General features: G+C 43.1%; 1 protein-coding gene across 3 annotated transcripts in view; it reads right to left on the reverse strand.

The window, feature by feature from the left end:
• Nucleotides 1-6,384: 6,384 nt before the first annotated feature.
• Nucleotides 6,385-17,453, reverse strand: part of LOC142498665 (cytochrome P450 2A4-like) — a 58,401-nt gene continuing 47,332 nt past the window's right edge. For 2 of the 3 annotated variants that reach the window (XM_075606918.1, XM_075606917.1), the window contains one exon: nt 15,561-16,339. In XM_075606918.1, the coding sequence (XP_075463033.1) occupies nt 16,155-16,339 (185 nt within the window). In that variant the 3' untranslated portion in view covers nt 15,561-16,154. Of the gene's footprint in view, nt 6,515-15,560; nt 16,340-17,453 lie in introns of those variants that run through there. The other variant, XM_075606919.1, reaches the window with a different exon arrangement.

Consider the following 17,453-nt stretch of genomic DNA (forward strand, 5'->3'; position numbering starts at 1 on the left):
AAATTTAAAGAGAGGTATAGAGGTCATGCAGAAAAAGGACTTTGTAATATTTGATTTAACTATAGTACACTAATCTTGGCATGATCTCAATTTTTAACCATCTCTTTCTGCTGAGGTTTTATTTGGAAATGTAACCCCTTCATGACTGAAGTATTCGGATATTAAATTAATAGACAAATAAAATCTGGGGCAGATTTTAGTAACTCATGATAAAGTCTTTCCCGGTAAGAGCAGTGAATACATGAGTTTCTCAGTGAAGGTCGTGGAGGAAAATATATTAAGAGCAAATAAAGCATGTTGTATGTTCTGGGGAACCTTCTGTGACAAAAAGAAAATAAACTCGCAGATCAAGAAGTGTTCACTGTATTAGTACACAGTAAACCTTATTTTATAGTTGATAGTCGTGGGTGCACGCTGACCCTGCAGTCAAAATGTATATTTTGTTTTATGTATTTTTTAAATGCTTTTCAATGGACAAAAGTCCAATTAGGCACATTTGGCTGAGGACTATTGCCTATTACCGTAGGGGCGGGGACTCTTGTTTGGGGTATGGAGGGAAGGTGGGTGAGGGGGTTATGCAGTGTGGGTGATGGGGGCACTCTCCCCAACATGGTTGATTAGGCCTCCCGGGGATAGAGGGGCGGTGGGAGGGGTTAACCTTTTCATTACCTTAGCGGTTAACCACTAAGGTAATAAGTGCTCATACCAGTAGTAGCTCCCTCCCCCTGGCTTTCTTTAAAAGCAGACCACTTCTAGTTCTTGGTTGACAGTTTTATGTTCCTTGTGAAGCACATTTGAGATACCTGTGAGATGCTAATAGCTAGATTAGGTACATGTGTGAGCAGTGTGCAGCTCAAAGGTATGATGTGACAGCACTTCTACCAATCAGCTGTTCTAGCTCACACTGCCAGAGCTGTGGCCTAGAAAAGCAGTGGCTGTGGGCACCTCAGGTGCGCTTCTTTTTCAGCAGAGGCATGTGTCTCTAATTTATTTGGAGGGATGTTTGAAGGGGTATACTGTATATACAACTGGAGGTACTGCTAAATTTGAAAGTCTTTCTCTCTCGGATTTGGTCAAAACAATCCATGGAATTCCGGGGAACAATTTTGAACAGTTATGCACAGCTCTACTAACCAGATACTAATGTGTTAATATATGTGAAGTATGTCGGGTGGTATGGTCAAAAGGAACAGGGGCAAATAAGGATTACACCTGTCAAGGAAGACCTAGAGCCATAAGAACAAGAGGGACTTGAGCGTGGGTCCAAATGATCTGTAGCCAGGCCAAAATGGAGTATGTTTAATAGGAAAAAAATGATAGATCAGATGCGGCTGGAGAAGTAGAAAGCATGGTGTTAAGTGAGGAGAAAGCTGTATGAGGGAGTTGGAGCAAAAGGAGAAAAAGAGATGGAAGGAAGTGAAATATTTTACTGTTCCTGGATGTTAGTGTGATGGTAGGGGGTAGCTGGCCTTCATTAATAAAGGTCATGCCTGGCTGGCTGCCTCGGTGAAAGCCTTTGTTCCAGCTAGACATTGAGGAACATACCCAGCAGGGGGTATGAGGCTAGCCAGGAAAATGGTTGCTGGGTTTCAAACTCATAGGCATGATTCCCATTGGCTGCACGATCACAATCCATGCTCTAATTGGCTGCCAGTCCCCTCAATGTAATAGATATGCATCAAGCCCTATATAAGGGAGAGCAGTGTTGTAGATAAGGCCTTTTTGTTGGAGATTTGAAAAGATAAGGAGAGAGAGGCTATGTGAGCCTGTGTGGACCATGCTGGAACTGCTAGCGGGCTTTCTAAAGGTGCTACACAAACGCAGATAGGCACTGGAGAAGGTCAGCCAGCATGGAAAGCTAGAGTCTTACGGAGGCTGGAAATAGAAGGCTCAGGGTAAGCTCATCCAAGCGGACGCCCTGCACCTAGGAAAGCCTAGATTTTTCCTGCAGACCCAAAGTAAGTGTGTATTTCTATGTATTTTGTATTTCATTGTGTGTACGTGGGTTTATCCGAATAAACCTAATTTTATTCCACCATCTTGTTTTGTTTATTGAATGATCCCAAAATATAAATGTGTTAAATGTCCTGGTCTCCTGTGACAGGTAGTCCTTAAAATTCTAGATTAAAGATTGGGTAGCAAGCAGTGTCTGATTTCCCATTAGGCCCGTTGGGACTGGGCTGGCCAAATTTTGGGGCACAAAAATTTCTGCCCCCATATGCTATTGCCGCACTCTCGGATCTATCGGACCTAATGGGTATGCACATGTCTGTGTCAGCCACCACCTTTCTGCCGCCCTCCTGCTCTTTTGGAATCCCAGCGTGAAATAACGCAGCGGACGTCACAAACGTTGCGTCAAACTGCGTCTCATTGCCATGGCAACGTGAGATTTCCACTCCAAATCGCTTCGCCACAAAACGTTGGCAAGAAGATGCTGAGAAGCTGACGATGAGTGGCGAGACAGCACTTTTCAGGCTTAGTGTGGGTAGTGGGGTTGGGTGAAGGTGGTATTTTGCCTTTGGTGGAGGTTTAGGCCTTGTGGGGGTGTGTGCGGGTGGAGTTAACGTTAGCGTTTAATACCGCTAAGGTAATGAAGAGGTTAACCTCTCCCACTACCCACCCGGTAGATCTAAACACCCATCCTTGGGGCTACTTCCACCTCCACTATCCACAATACACAAAAATACAAACAACAGCCCTACTACCCACCTCCTAGGCCCACAATAACCATAACAATATTTAATAAACACCAATAAACAACCCACCCCGTGCCCCCACATAAAACCATGATTTAACTTTTTAAACACAGGATTAATACCCCAGGCCCGCGGGGGTCCCTGGGTAGTCCCCACAGGTGTCCGCAGGCCCCACAGTGCACCCCGGGGGGTTCCCATGGGTGTCTGGGGGCTCTTGGGTGGTCTCCGCTAGGCTCCGTGGGCCTCCAGGTGGTCCCTGTGGGTGTCTGGGAGTCCCCAGGTCATCCCTACGGGTGTCTGGAGGCCTTCTGGTGGTCCCCGTGGGTCCCCTGGCCCCCCACAGTGGTGGGGCCCCCGGTTCTTCCCCGCAGGTGTCTGTGGGTCCTCAGGTCATCCCCATGGGCATCCAGGGGTCCTCGGGCGGTCCCCATGGGTCACCGCTGGCCTGCGGTACCATTCCTATGTATAAAACATATAAACATGGCCTACATTTCAATAAATACACCTCCCCCCCAACAAACACATACAGTATAGTAATGGGCAAAATAACTATTATCCAGATATGGATAATAGATTAATTGCACATTATTAAACACAAGATTAATCAGCCAGCATAAATAAAGTAAATAAAAACAATTCTCATCCAAATCTGAATATGGACATGGGACATCAGGGGAACAAAGATATATACCCTCACTTTTTGGTCAAAAAAACCACCAAGGACAAGGCACCCAAAGAGACGAGGGCGCTGTCTCAAAAAGAAAGAAATATACCTAGATTCACCAGATAATGTGATCAATATTTCTGGGGTTCCTCTTTCAGGGAGTGAGATATTATTATTAAACAAAGGATTAAACTTTGCTCCCTTTGAAAATTTCAAATTGTTTAATACAATTATTGATTTACAATGTTTTGTTAGAAAGTTGGTATTAAAAATGTTTTTTCACAGAGATGTACAAATTGAGGATCCAGAGTCAGACAACTCTCTCTCACATACTCCTTCTGAGGTTTTACAGATCTTGGATCAATCCACTTTGGAATCTCATTCCACAGCGGATGAGCTAACTTCATTTCGTGAACTATGCACGTTACATGACATGAATAGTCTATTGGACGAGCAAACCACAGATGAGGGGGCTGACTCTGTTTCTTCATTTTTGGTTGGATCTAGAGATTCAGGATTAAAGAGTAGATCAAATTTTTATCCTTCCTATATGAAGGGTCCCCATATAGTGACATTTGAAAAGTTGGTTGAGAGGGATCTGTTACTGTTAGCTAAGGGTTACAATTTCACCCCCAATTCCGGCTATAATTTGACAAAGGAAGAACAGTGTAGTATTAAAAGTTTGATGAAAAATAAAAACTTGGTCATAAACAATGCCGACAAAGGGGGTGCCATTGTCATCCAGAATAATGTGAAGTACAGAACTGAAGCCCTTAGACAATTACAAGATAAGGGTTCATATATGGTATTGAAATCTGATCCTACAGAGATATTTTTGTCACAAATTAAAAACATTCTAGATTTCGGAGTAATTCTGCAGGTGCTGAGTGAGAAAGAAAGAAGCTTTCTCTATGTTGATCATCCAATTATCCCCATTTTTCACCATCTCCCAAAGATCCATAAATCTCTAGTTGACCCTCCCGATCGACCGATAATTTCGGGAATTGGATCTTTGGGAGATGGTTTGTCCAGATACATTGATATTTTTTACAGCCACAGGTCAACATACTTCCGTCATACCTTCGGGACTCCACTGATTTGCTTAATTCACATTCAGGTTTCACTTGGTCTCCTAATTTATTATGGGTTACCTTAGATGTCACTTCTCTTTACACAATCATTGATCACGCACTTGGTATCACAGCAGTCCAACACTTTTTAAATCATTCACATTTGTCACTTGCTCAATCCACTTTTATCATTGAATCTATTTTATTTTTATTAACACATAATTATTTCCTTTTTGATACACTTTTTTACTTACAGACACGCGGCACAGCAATGGGCACTTCATTCGCACCATCATATGCAAATTTATTCATGGGATATTGGGAATTTATTCACATTTTTAGTTCTGTTAATCCTTTCCGTAATAACTTAATTTTTTATCGTAGATTTATAGATGACCTGTTTATGATTTGGGAAGGTGACACAAGGTCACTGACGGAGTTTGTGGACCATATAAATAATAATGATTATAATTTACATTTTATATTCTCTTACGATGCTCACAAAATTGAATATCTGGACTTATTATTATATATTGACTCCAATCAGTGTATACAATCAGATATACTTAGGAAAATTAATTCAAGAAATACATTCTTAAAAGCAAATACAGTAGTGGTCACCCAAAGCCTTTAAATAGAGGCCTTCCAAAAGCACAATTTTTAAGACTTAGACGTATATGTTCAGAAGAAGATCATTATATAGAACAATCTAAGAAATTGGCCTCTAGCTTCCGATTTAGGGGATACAATGAGTGTGATCTCCAGAAGGTTTTGAATATGCTTATCATACCCCACGTACAGAATTATTAAAAAAACGTAAAAAAAACAAAGAAAGTATTGGTAAAACACCTTTATACTTTGTCACTCAGCACAGCAGACAAGCAAACTCAATTCGTACTATTGTGTCTAGACATTGGGATGTCTTGAGTTTGGACAACAAGTTAAAACCATATATTGAAAACCTGCCCAAATTTGTTTTTAAGAAAGCAAAGACTTTGTCAGGCTATGTTTCACCAAGCATATATGCTAATCCCTTGAAAAAAACCAGAGGTTTTACTTCGCCCAGAGGTTTCTTTAAATGTGGTTTTTGCAAGGTATGTACCTTTGCAAAACCCATTAAAGCAATACAATCTAAAGTCAACAAAGACAAAATAAAGATCAAGAGCTTCATTACATGTAATACCAATTTTGTAATCTACATTTTAACATGTGGTTGCAGAAAGAGCTACATAGGAAGAACAATACGCCCATTAAAAAATCGTATAATGGAGCATATTAGAAGTATAAAAAATAAAGACCAGAGATTGCCGGTAGCTAGACACTTTATAGAATGCCCAATGGGCAATTTAGATCTGTTTACTTTTAGTGGGATAGATCATATCCCACTTTCAATTCGACGAGGTAACCGACAGAACATCCTTAATCAAAGGGAAATGTTCTGGATATTTACAATGGACACCATGTCATGAAAAAAGGAATTAATGTAGACTGGGAGATAAAGCATTTTCTTTAAAGTATCTCCCTATGGTGTCTTCCTCCAGGCATTCTCTGTTCTGCTATTTCTGTATATCACTACTGTTATTTTGACTTTGTTATGATACTTTGACTTCGATATGAAATCTGTGGTTTAAGATCATTATTCATCCATGATCAAATGTATATATAAGTTTATTCCATCTCTGTAAAATGTAGCTCTTACCTTATGTGAAACAACGTAAAAACTTATTAAGAGCAATTTACCAACATACTAACATAAGGTCCTAATCCTTATAAACTAATGTTAAAATGTTATAGTTTAGATACTAATTGGATACATTCTTCTAGTGGTTCTGTTTTCAAAGCATGAATAGCTAAACATTGGTTAACATAAATATGTAGATACAATTTGATTTTTTTGATTTTGGGTCAATATGTTTAACCCATTGGACATTGAAAGAAGAAACAAAACCCATATTGTTGTATATTACTATTTTATTGATCATTATTTTTTGTTCCTTTTTGTCCCTTGTCTGTGTATTTTTCTTGTCTTTTCCCAAACTTTCTCTTTGGAATAATCTCATTGAATCTGTAATAACGACAAAAAACTGTACAATTTAAGATCATTAGATAACTAGCAATTATGTTATGTTGGGTACAAGTATACATATATGCTGTCCAAATTGTCCAACTACACTTGTGTTTAAATACATGAATGTTTGATTTGATCTAGTCAGTATAGAACCTTAAAATTATATGTGATATTTAATTATTTGACAGAAACATTTATGAGATTTGTTGTTCTATACATTTCATCCCCCTGCTATTACTTGGTTTTAACTAATCATTGCATCTTTTTTGCAATAGTTTTATACATTTTTCTTTTGTATTTTTTTCGCTTCCTTAGTAGGTAGAGGTTAATTATGCCTCTTTTAGCATATAATATTGTTAACCTACCTCCCTCTAAGGTTCATGTGATTATAGTTTACAGTGTTAATTAGTTATGTAATTGATAATAAATGTTTGTTTTTACATGTGTCATTAGTGCCTTTGCTCCTAGCAGTGAATCATCATGGGTGCGTTCATTCTCACCAGGTGTGCAGACCCCCGTCTCACATCATGGGAGGTTGAGCAGGCACCGGGAGAATGACGTCACTTCCGGGTGAATCCACTACTTTAGGATGCACGGCAGCTAGTAATCCTCACTCTTTGAAAAAGCCCTCAGGGTGAAACGCGTAAGAGTTGCGGGGGGTGCCTTCCCCTCTCTCTTTTTTAACTTCCATGATGCAATAAAGAATTTTCTATGCCCAGCCTCTGCTATTTGTTGTGTGGCCATGCCCGCTGTTTTTTTCCTCCCCGGTGAGGATTCCCTGTTTGTACTTTCATACAGCCTGGTGCACGCAAGAACCAAGATAAAGCCGGATGAACTGTGAAGACACGTGTGAGTTATTTCATTTATTACCTTTGGAGCATCCCAGGTATTGTGGGTCATATAGCAGCGGGACTTGTATGGGGTCTGGGTGGGTTTCAGGACCTCTCCCAGACAACCCTTCAAAGTCACCGCTAGAACCACATTCCAACTAGGGGTTTATTTATTCATATGCTCCTGTATACAGTTGTTCTTCCGGATAAAGCAACATATGTTTATTATTCAGGTGGAAATCAGCTCTGCAGCACTGGTTAATTGGGGAAGCAGTACCCCCTAATATTCTCTCCAGTATGTAAATATGCTAAGGGTGAATGAGCTGCGGGTATTTTCCATCCTGTACTTCAAAGAGCCCCTGCTAAGTGGGATACTCTGAGTCTAGTGAAGTACAGGGTTGAAAATCCTCAGAGATTCCAAGTGTGAAAATCCCATGAAATAAACCCCTTTATTAAACAGTATGCAATGTAAATACAATACAAATATGTCTAAATACTCGCGCTTGCAAAATTAGGCTGCGTCCACGCTGCTGCTGAGAGGGGTGACATCACTAACTCTCCAAGCAAGAGCACAGGGTATCCTGCATAATTTTGCGAGCACGAGAGGGAGGGGGGGGAGGGGGAGGGGGAGGCATGGATTGGGGCTATTTTTGTGTGTGTTTGTGTGGCTGTGTGTGTGTATTGACTGCTGCTGAGCGCGCTTCAAAGTCAATTTTCTTCCCACCTCAAGCGCCACACACACACACACACACACACAATCCCAACACACACACACTCAATCAATCAAAAGTCACACCCAATCAATCACAACACACACACACACACACACACAATCACAGCACACACAGACACAACACATAATCATAAGTCACACACTTTCATCTGGGGGAGGAAGTACTACTGTAAGCCTGCTCCGGTCCCCCATGCTGCTGAAAACTGTGGCGGGTAACACAGGAGGAGGAGGAGATGTCTGTGTGCAGGGAAGGAAAGCCCCACCTCCGCAGCAAGGTCCCGCTCCCGCAGCGAGCCACAGCACAGAAAAGCAGCAGCACAGAGCTTTTGCCCACCAGGGCACAATTCTGTCTGCCCCCAGCTTTCACCGCACGCAGCCTGCGCCCCCTAAATAATCTTGCGCCCCCCAGTTTGCGCATCGCTGGCCTAGGAGGTGGGTAGTGGGGCTGTTGTGAGTGTTTGTGTTTATTGTGTGAGCAGCGGTGGGTGAAGGGGTTATTAGCCCCAAGGATGGGTGTTTAGGCCTTCTGGGTAGTAGCGGGATGGGTTAACCCCTTAGTTACCTTAGCGGTATTAATAAAGGGGTAAGTCTACCCGCAAGCCCCCCGCAAGGCCTAAACACCCATCAAGGACCAAATCCCACCTTCACCCACCCCCGCTACCCACAATAAACATGGCACTGGTGGTTAACCCCTTAACTTCCTAATGAAGCTACTTTAATGTAATTTTTATTAATAGTGTGTGGGGGCAGGGGGTCTCCACAGCTGAACAACTTTGATTTGGGCCTCAGGTACCCCCTGCTTTCTGAGATACAGGCCCCGTTATGGGGTACCTTTATCTCCTATGCATTTATATGTCCCGTGTCACGTGACCGTGGAAATCAAATGCATAGTAGATACCGGCACCCCATAAAGGGGCCTGTATCTCGGGAAGCAGGGGGTCCCCGGACCTGAAATCAAAGCGGCTCTGCTCCAGAGACCCCCTGCTCATCTATACTAGTCATACAATTTAAATTAAAAATATTTTTTTACGCAGAGATTTACGTCTCTCTCTCTCTCTGCAGAGAAACAACTCGCCGGGCTAGCCCTTTTCGGAGGGCAGATCATCTCGGCGCCGGCTACTTTCCATTTGTTGAAATGTTGCTATCACTGGTATTCGGGGTTTCTGCATACCGTGATAGCAACGCTGTCAAAAATGGCGATTAAAAAACCATAGTGATTTTTTTTATGGGACTTCAGTGCCTGAGGCCCACATTACTTAAAATCTATGTTTTTGGTGCCTGAGACACAGGGAGATAAGGTGATTTACCCAAGGTCACAAGGAGCCAACGCTGGGAATTGAACCAGGTTCCCCTGCTCCAAACTCAGTGTCAGTTAGTCTTTACTCACTGAGCTGCTCCTTCTCCTTGAAATGCTGCATTAGGGCTTACAGCTTGAAAAAGTATCGGGAACCACTAACCTCATTTCTATCACCAACACATTGTTCCAAATATTATTATATGGCTGCACCCTGTATTAGGGATAAGGTGAAATGCCACTCTTACACTCTTCCTGACTAGGATTTTCAGCAAACCTCAGCTGGGTCTGGCATCGCTTTTTAGGTCAACATATCTGATTTAAGGCAAACTGGATTTAAAGGGTTTGTTTTCTTATTAATGTCTGTTTAATCTCCAGATGGAGGCTGTAAAACACTAATCCTCTTCAATTATTATCAACAGGTTCCACACAGTGATGTAACTGCATCGCCGGATGAGGGATGAACCCTTATACTGCCAGTGGAGCTGGCAATGCATTGCACAGTATCTGTTAAATTACTCCATTGCCGAACGTGACGTACAGTATACACAGCACAGTTCAAGCATGGGCAGCACACGTACAGTACAGGCAAGAGCAGTGCCAACCTCCCCATCACACACACACACACACACACACACACACACACACACACACACACACACACACACACACACACACACACACACACACACATATTTCTATATAGCCATGACTGGTCTTGGCTATCTTTCTGCCTCCCTGTCATGTAAGCCCTAGTAGATACAGGCAGTGACAGGCTATCCTGATGGGTTACCCCCTCTCATGCTGCCTCTCTGAGTGACTGGGGTGGGGGTGAATTGGGTCTGTGTATAACCAATCATGGTGCAGACTCTGTGTCTTCCTCCTTTGTGACTTTTGGGAGGAAGTGTTCCAAATTGTATTCAGTCCAGCTCAGCCCCTCCTGGGGTTGAGTCATGCCTTCAGCTTCTCCTGGAGCTGAGTGCAGCCCAAGATCTGTGCAGAGCACAAGGCTCCAATATTGCAAGAAGGCCAGCACCATCCAGAGGACTGGAACTCATTCTCAAATATGGCTCTTGGTGGTCTAGGACCAGACCACCCCCACGGAAGAGACTGTCCTTGAGGTGGACATCCTATGCGGATCATTGTTGGGTCTGTGTACCCCATCGCAGGATGCAGTGCACCCGGGTGGGGCACACGGCAGGTACCTCAGGCACAAGTGCACCAATATACACTATAGTGGCAGTGCTGACCACATATAAGGGTGAGGGGTTATATCCTTGTGGACACTAAAGTGGTTGGGTGCCCGAGGGCCCCATTAAGTACTGTGGGGACTGTGAAGAAGTGTGTGGGACACTGGGCGAGTGGTTACGGCCATGCGAGGCCTGGTGGGTTGGCTGTAACCAGTAGCCATATTATCATTCTGTAGTAAAGTTGTTATTTTATGTTTTACCCATTTGTGTGGTTATTATATAAGTATATGTATATAGGTCCTGTAACGGGTAATTCCACACAGTAGAATCCGTTACAGGTGGAGGCGCTGAAGAACACCATAGCAGTTACACCCCAGGCTCCCTGCAGCGGAGGCTCAGACCTCCTGTGAGCCACAGGTATTGCACCACACACACCATAGCCACACATTCTCCTAGGAGGTGGGGGAAAGTGTGCTACACACGCATCACAACACTTGTAGCTTAGGCAAGATCTTCCAGAGGGGGGGGAAAGCAGCACTACATCTACATAATGACATGCATACACCACGCAGGTACAGCGAAGACAGTGGCAGTGCCAGCCTCCCCCTCACACACAGGAAGGGGAGGAGCTGAGAGCCAAGATATCGGCAGACCCTGGAGGAGGGAGAGGAGTGGGAACCAGGTCTCAAGCTAATCTGAATGCGGATAAGAAAGTTTCCCTGGAAGCTAAAGTGCAGAAATGTTTGCAAAAGAAAGAGTCAGAAAATATGGAAAAAGAGATGAATGAAAATGTTGGACAGAAAGAGGCTGAAATGGAGAATACTGAAAGTACTCAGAACCAGACGGGTAAGAGAACTGCGGCTAAACCCTGCTCAAGGTCTAATGAAGCCAGGAGTAAAAGGCAGGCAGAACATGAGAAAAGGAGACTTGGGGTCACAGAAATTGTTATCCCACAAATTTGTAAGGACGTACACACTAATGCACAGACAACTGCAGCTACACCTGAGACGGAGACCCCGCAAGCAACTGCACCTGACACAGTGACCCCGCAAACATCTGCACCTGAGACAGTGACCCCGCAAACATCTGCACCTGAGACAGTGACCCCGCAAACATCTGCACCTGACACAGTGACCCTCCTGCATACAACTGTACCTGACGCAGTAACCCTGTATACAACTGTACCTGACACAGTGGCCCTGTATGCAACTACCTGATACAGAAACTCTGCATGACACGGAGACACTACAAGCAGCTGAGGGGAGCAGACAGGTGCAGGAATTAGCAGCCACACCCAAGGTAGACACGCAGCAAACAGCCCAGGTTGAGAGCCTGAATAATGCTTTTTTGCTAAGGAGGATACCAGGAGGCTTTTCCTCACCCTCAACCAAATACAGCTACATAAAGAAAAGAGTACAAGAATTCAAGATACTAGACACTCTGATGTAAGTGTGTCTCCTTTCATTCAGCAGTATTTTTCATCTCTCCATTGATCTCCTACCACCCCCAATCACCCCCCCCCTCACAAATCAAACGAAGAGTTGTGTATAATCACTGTGTTGGTCCCTTACTGTGGTCCCCTCTCTTCTCTCCTTTACCTATATATCTAAAACGCCGTGGAGCCACAAGCAGAACAACGCGCCGGAGGACCCCCCTTTTTCTACACCTGAGACAGAGCAGCAAACAGCCCAGGCACAGGAAGAAGTGTCTGAAGTCGAAATGGCTGAAGCAGTGGAGAACGCTGAAGCAGTAGAGGCATTTGAGGCACAAGAAATGGAGATTCCTAAAATGGGAGAAAAATCCATACAGCCTGCAGCAGCAGCAGCAGCATCAAAACCCTTAGCAGAAACAGGAGCGGCAAAGGCAAAGTCCTTAGATGAAGCAGGAACTGCAGCAAAACCAACAGGAGCGGCTGAGCCAGCTCCCCAACAGCAGTCAGCATGGAGTACAAGACGCCCAGGTACATCTTATTTGTCATTTGATGATGCCAGAAAGCGCAGGAACGTAGTCAGACTGCATTATTGGGGGGATATGGTTCTTATACCGGACAGATTTGTTGTAGGAAAAGACTTGATAAAAGTTTCTCTTGGCTTCCAACCCAGTGAGGTGTATGCTTTGTTACATGCTCCTAATAGCAGAAACTATGAAGTCAGCTTTAAGACACCAGAAGGGCTAGAAAAATTCTGGTTTCGTTACAGAGAAGTGAAGGATAATCCTGAATGGGAATTCTTTAAAGTTATTCAAGTATCTCGCCCTGTGACCGTGGAAGTGAATATTATCTTTGATATTGAGACTGTAGCGGTAGAAGATATATGTTTTTGGCTACAAAGACAGTGCGATGTTCTGTCCGGTCCAGTGAAAAATATGGATGCTGAAGGTTTCTGGAATGGGGGCTACAAGTTTAAAGTTAAGCTCAGATACACACACAATGTGGCATGTCACCTCCCAAACGCCATATATATTGGAAGGGATCGCGGGCGATGTTTTATTGGGGACAGCCTAAAAAGTGTTTCAAATGTGATTCCCCAAGGCACTTAAGCTCAGCGTGACAAAATCAGGTGCACTTTATGTGGTTCTATTGGTCATCACAGCTTTGAGTGTGACAAGAAAGATTGCCCAGAAGCCGAACACAACCATTATGGGCAGAATGACAGAGTCATCAGAAAGTCTTCAACTTACACCTGTAGAAGAGGTTTTAAAGTCTCTGGGTCTAAGATATGCGCTTCCAGCCCAAAGGGGGTCAGACGGAGAACACAGGAGCGATCTGAGTTTTGTACCAAACACAGAGAATTCTACTCAGGAAGGTGATGTAGCCCGCAAGGATGGCGGCGAACCCTGAAAAGATGGCGGCGAACCCTGCAAAGATGGCGGCGAACCCTGCAAAGATGGCGGTGAACCCTGCAAAGATGGCGGCAAACCGTGCAAAGATGGCGGCGAACCCTGCAAAGATGGCGGTGAACCGCGCAAAGATGGCGGCGAACCTCGCAAAGATGGCGATAATGAATGGGAAACAATAACAAGTAAAAACAAGACTGCCCTAACCAGCTCAGCTAGAAAGAAAACTACAGAAACTGTCCAAGAAGAGATCTCGCAGCACAATACCTATGAGGTATTGGAGGAAAAGAGTTGGGGTGAAAAGATGGATTACGCAGACCCCGATATGTCAGACAGTCAGACCTCGCATCGGTCTGGATCTATTCAGGACATTGAGATGGCCGGACCATCAAATAAGAGAAATCTGCCATCAGAGAGTCCCCCCGGGAGAAAGAAAATGGTCAAAAAGAAAAATGGTGCAAAAAAGAAAAAAAAAAGGGGGGTGGTGATTCACTAAATGTGCCAAAGTGCCCCTCTCCGCTGAAGGCGGCAACTAATTAATGTGTATAGTATTAAGGGAAAAAGATACAGACTCAAGTCTTTTCTAGTCTAAAGGACATTAAGAATTAGATTTTCTTTTTGCAGGAAACTTGCTTGATTACTTTGTGTTATTTATCTATCAGTAAAGTGTATATTGTTTATCTATCAGATGTAAAGTGTATATAGCAGGGGGAATCTGAGAGGTTGGAGAGATGCATTTAGATATCTTTGAAAAGGGAATCTCTGTAAGATAAATGTATTGTTTATGTCATTTTCTGGATGCTATTCTGTAAGTATTGTGTGTATTTGTAAATATTTGTATTTTGTATTTAAAATAAAAAAGATTCCCCTCACACAGATTGCTACACAATGTATACACTTCACAAATACTGGGCACACAGCTGCAGGGCAAATTATTCATACTGTACATTTAGCAAAATGTAGGAATTTTTGAATTTCTTGAAACAGGAAAAATATGCAAATATCTGACAGTTTTGTCCAAAATGTACAGTAGTTACCTGTACACCACATGGAGAGATACCTGTGAATACACCTGCCATACTGTGGAAATAATGTAATTGTAATAATTTTGTATATTTCACAGATTGTACTGTGCTTAGGAATTTGTTGGCAGTGTAGTAATAATTGATAATAATACAGGTGTAATCCTCCCTGCCCGGCTCCTAAGGCCTTTACATCAGTTGACTATGTACATGGCTTTGCTCATTTTCTCATACCTTTTCATGGTGCTGGTTCTACGCAGGCTGGGTGTAAATATGCAGATGTTATAAGGAAAGGCACCAGGAACTTTTATAGCACAAACAGAAGTTTTATTAACAGTCATTGATAATGCTTTTCACATGAAGACATTCGTTACAATATACACTTTAACTGATGAACCACCATGTGTGTACTCTTGAATTCTTCCCTAGGTAATTCTTACTCTCTCATGCTAGGGAGGTGCGTTGTTGCTGTTATCTTAAGTGGCCATCTTCTGCGTAGCTTTCGTGACTCTGTCTCAATTGGGTCCCATTTTAGGATTCCTTTATTATCATTAACTGTGGGATCTCTATCCTGGTGCAAGGTACTTCATGCCTCTTTTAAGTACTCTGTTTTGGAGACAACAGGAGGCCTCTCAGCAGGGCTGCTCCGATTAGGTCTCAGGGCTAAAATTTGGATAACTCTGAATAGAACATAGGCTTCCCCTTTGGGAACCTGTAAGCTTTGGTATTTCCATGGCCATGGATGCTAACTTGATGAGACACTTTCCCAAAATACAGTACAAAGCAACAAACAGGGATGGACTTCACATAGACATTAACTGGTGGGTCTAACTCATTCGCTAGGGAAGTACTTATGCTTGTTTCCCTTAGTACTGGTTAGATTGGCAATCTCCTGCATAGCTTCAGTAATTCCCTACATCAAGTGGACCTATGGTGGAATCCCACTCTATCTTCAGGGATCAGTATCCTATCACTCTGTATACTGCCTACCTAATCCACACACATGGGATCGGGAGTTTGCTGAGGTCCTTCCAGTTGAGCCTATCCAATTATGTTCTTTAGCTTCAACTCTGAGAACTCCCTCCTGAGAGCTTGTTTACTCCTTTTCTGGCAAGAGAACAATCTTGGGCCATTGCTATGGGCTCTAACTATGTATGGTATGTTCCTTAACAGAAAACAATAAAGGTGACAGGATATTTTTACTGCACATATCTATACACAGGAACATATTTGCATTACTAACAGTGAGGCTCCTCCCACTGTCACTCCCAGGAACCTGAATTCTAGAACTTCCGGTCTCCTTACTGCATATGTAGCTTGATAGTGATGTCACTAGTTACCACCCATAATGTGGGCTTGGCTTATTTTCCCCGAAGTCACTCTATGACATGCGATGGAAGAGGGGCATTACTTGCATGAGCCACACTGTTAACCCCCCTTATGGCCGTTAACTTACATAGTGGTCCATAGGGGGTGGTGGGTGGTCTAGAAAGGTAGTAACAAAACTGTCAAATTAAACTTTCCTTGCAGAAAGATCACAGGGAAACAAAGAAAAAATATAAAAAAAATAGTCAGCACTTTTTGTTTTATTTTAATCAACTTCTAGTTAAATACAATAATGGTACAATATTTATTTCACCCCATCTGACAGTGAAGGGGTTAAGCGAATATCCTTATCTCCCTTCATTTAGTAATATCGCAGAAGATCTCTCTCCGGAGTGGTACAGAAGGGTAAGAATAACTGCTAAGGTGTTAGTGGCGGGGAAGGGCGGACAGACAGTACTTGCGAGGGAGGTGACCAGCGCTGCTGGGCTGGGGAGTTAGGTCAATTTCCTCGGAGGGTCCAGTGCAGGTCAGGTTAAACTTCTGCAGAATGGAGGTGAAGAAGATGAAGAGCTCCATACGAGCCAGACCCTCACCAAGACACATGCGCTTCCCTGAAGGAGGTGGAGAGAGGGTAAGGCTCAGATTGGATAATTTGCTAGGCCGATCTCCATAAAAGCAATCATATTGGCTTATTAATTATTGCAGGCAGTAAAAGCGATTTGATTTACTGATTTGACATACTGAAAGCAGCAAAAGATATCTGATTGAATGCTTGCTCAGGTAAAATGCACTATGTGATCATATTGTCTGAATAAAGATAGAACACAGTAAAAGCAATGTGATTGGCTGATATAGCAGACTAATGCACAGAGAGTGATCTGATGGACTGAATCAGCAGATACACGGCAGGAGAAGAGATAGGCAGAAACGAGCTCCTGCTGACATATATTAAATAAAGTTAAAGGAATCTGAAAGGCCAATTCAGCAAACAATGCAATTCTACCACGCTAGATGACAGTAGAGTCACAGAATATAACAATTTACATGTACTGTAGGCTATAACACCTTCTAATGCTACATTAAAACATATCACAAGCTATTATTAACCTACACATTATATATAATATAAAATACATACTGTACTTATACAAAATATACTGGTACAACATATTATAAGATATACTTGTACAATATATTATAAGATATACCTGTAAAACATACATATATATATACATATATATACATATTTTGCCCCCCCCGCCCTGCCCTTTGCCTCCCCTGCCCCTCCCTGCCCTTTGCCCCTCCCTGCCCTTTGCCCCCCCCGCCCCTCCCTGCCCTTTGCCCCCCTGCCCTTTGCCCTCCCCGCCCCTCCCCCCCGCCCTTCCACTCCATGCCCCCTGCCCTTCCACGCCCGGGCAACGCCGGGTATATCAGCTAGTATATATATATATATATATACATATATATATATATAAATGTAAATACAACTGTATGCTCATCTGCATGTCTTAGGCAGGTCTGCAACCCCGCCTTTCCTCATTATCACCTAGCACACAGCACTTCCACTGCAGCAATGGATTCTGGGAAATGACATGCAAATGAGCACACAGTGCCTATATATATATATATATATATATATATATATATATATATATACACACAACTGTATGCTCATCTGCATGTCTTAGGCAGGTCTGCAACCCCGCCTTTCCCCATTATCACCCA

This window comes from Ascaphus truei, chromosome 7 (assembly GCF_040206685.1).
Source record: "Ascaphus truei isolate aAscTru1 chromosome 7, aAscTru1.hap1, whole genome shotgun sequence".
NCBI classification, from domain to species: domain Eukaryota; kingdom Metazoa; phylum Chordata; class Amphibia; order Anura; family Ascaphidae; genus Ascaphus; species Ascaphus truei.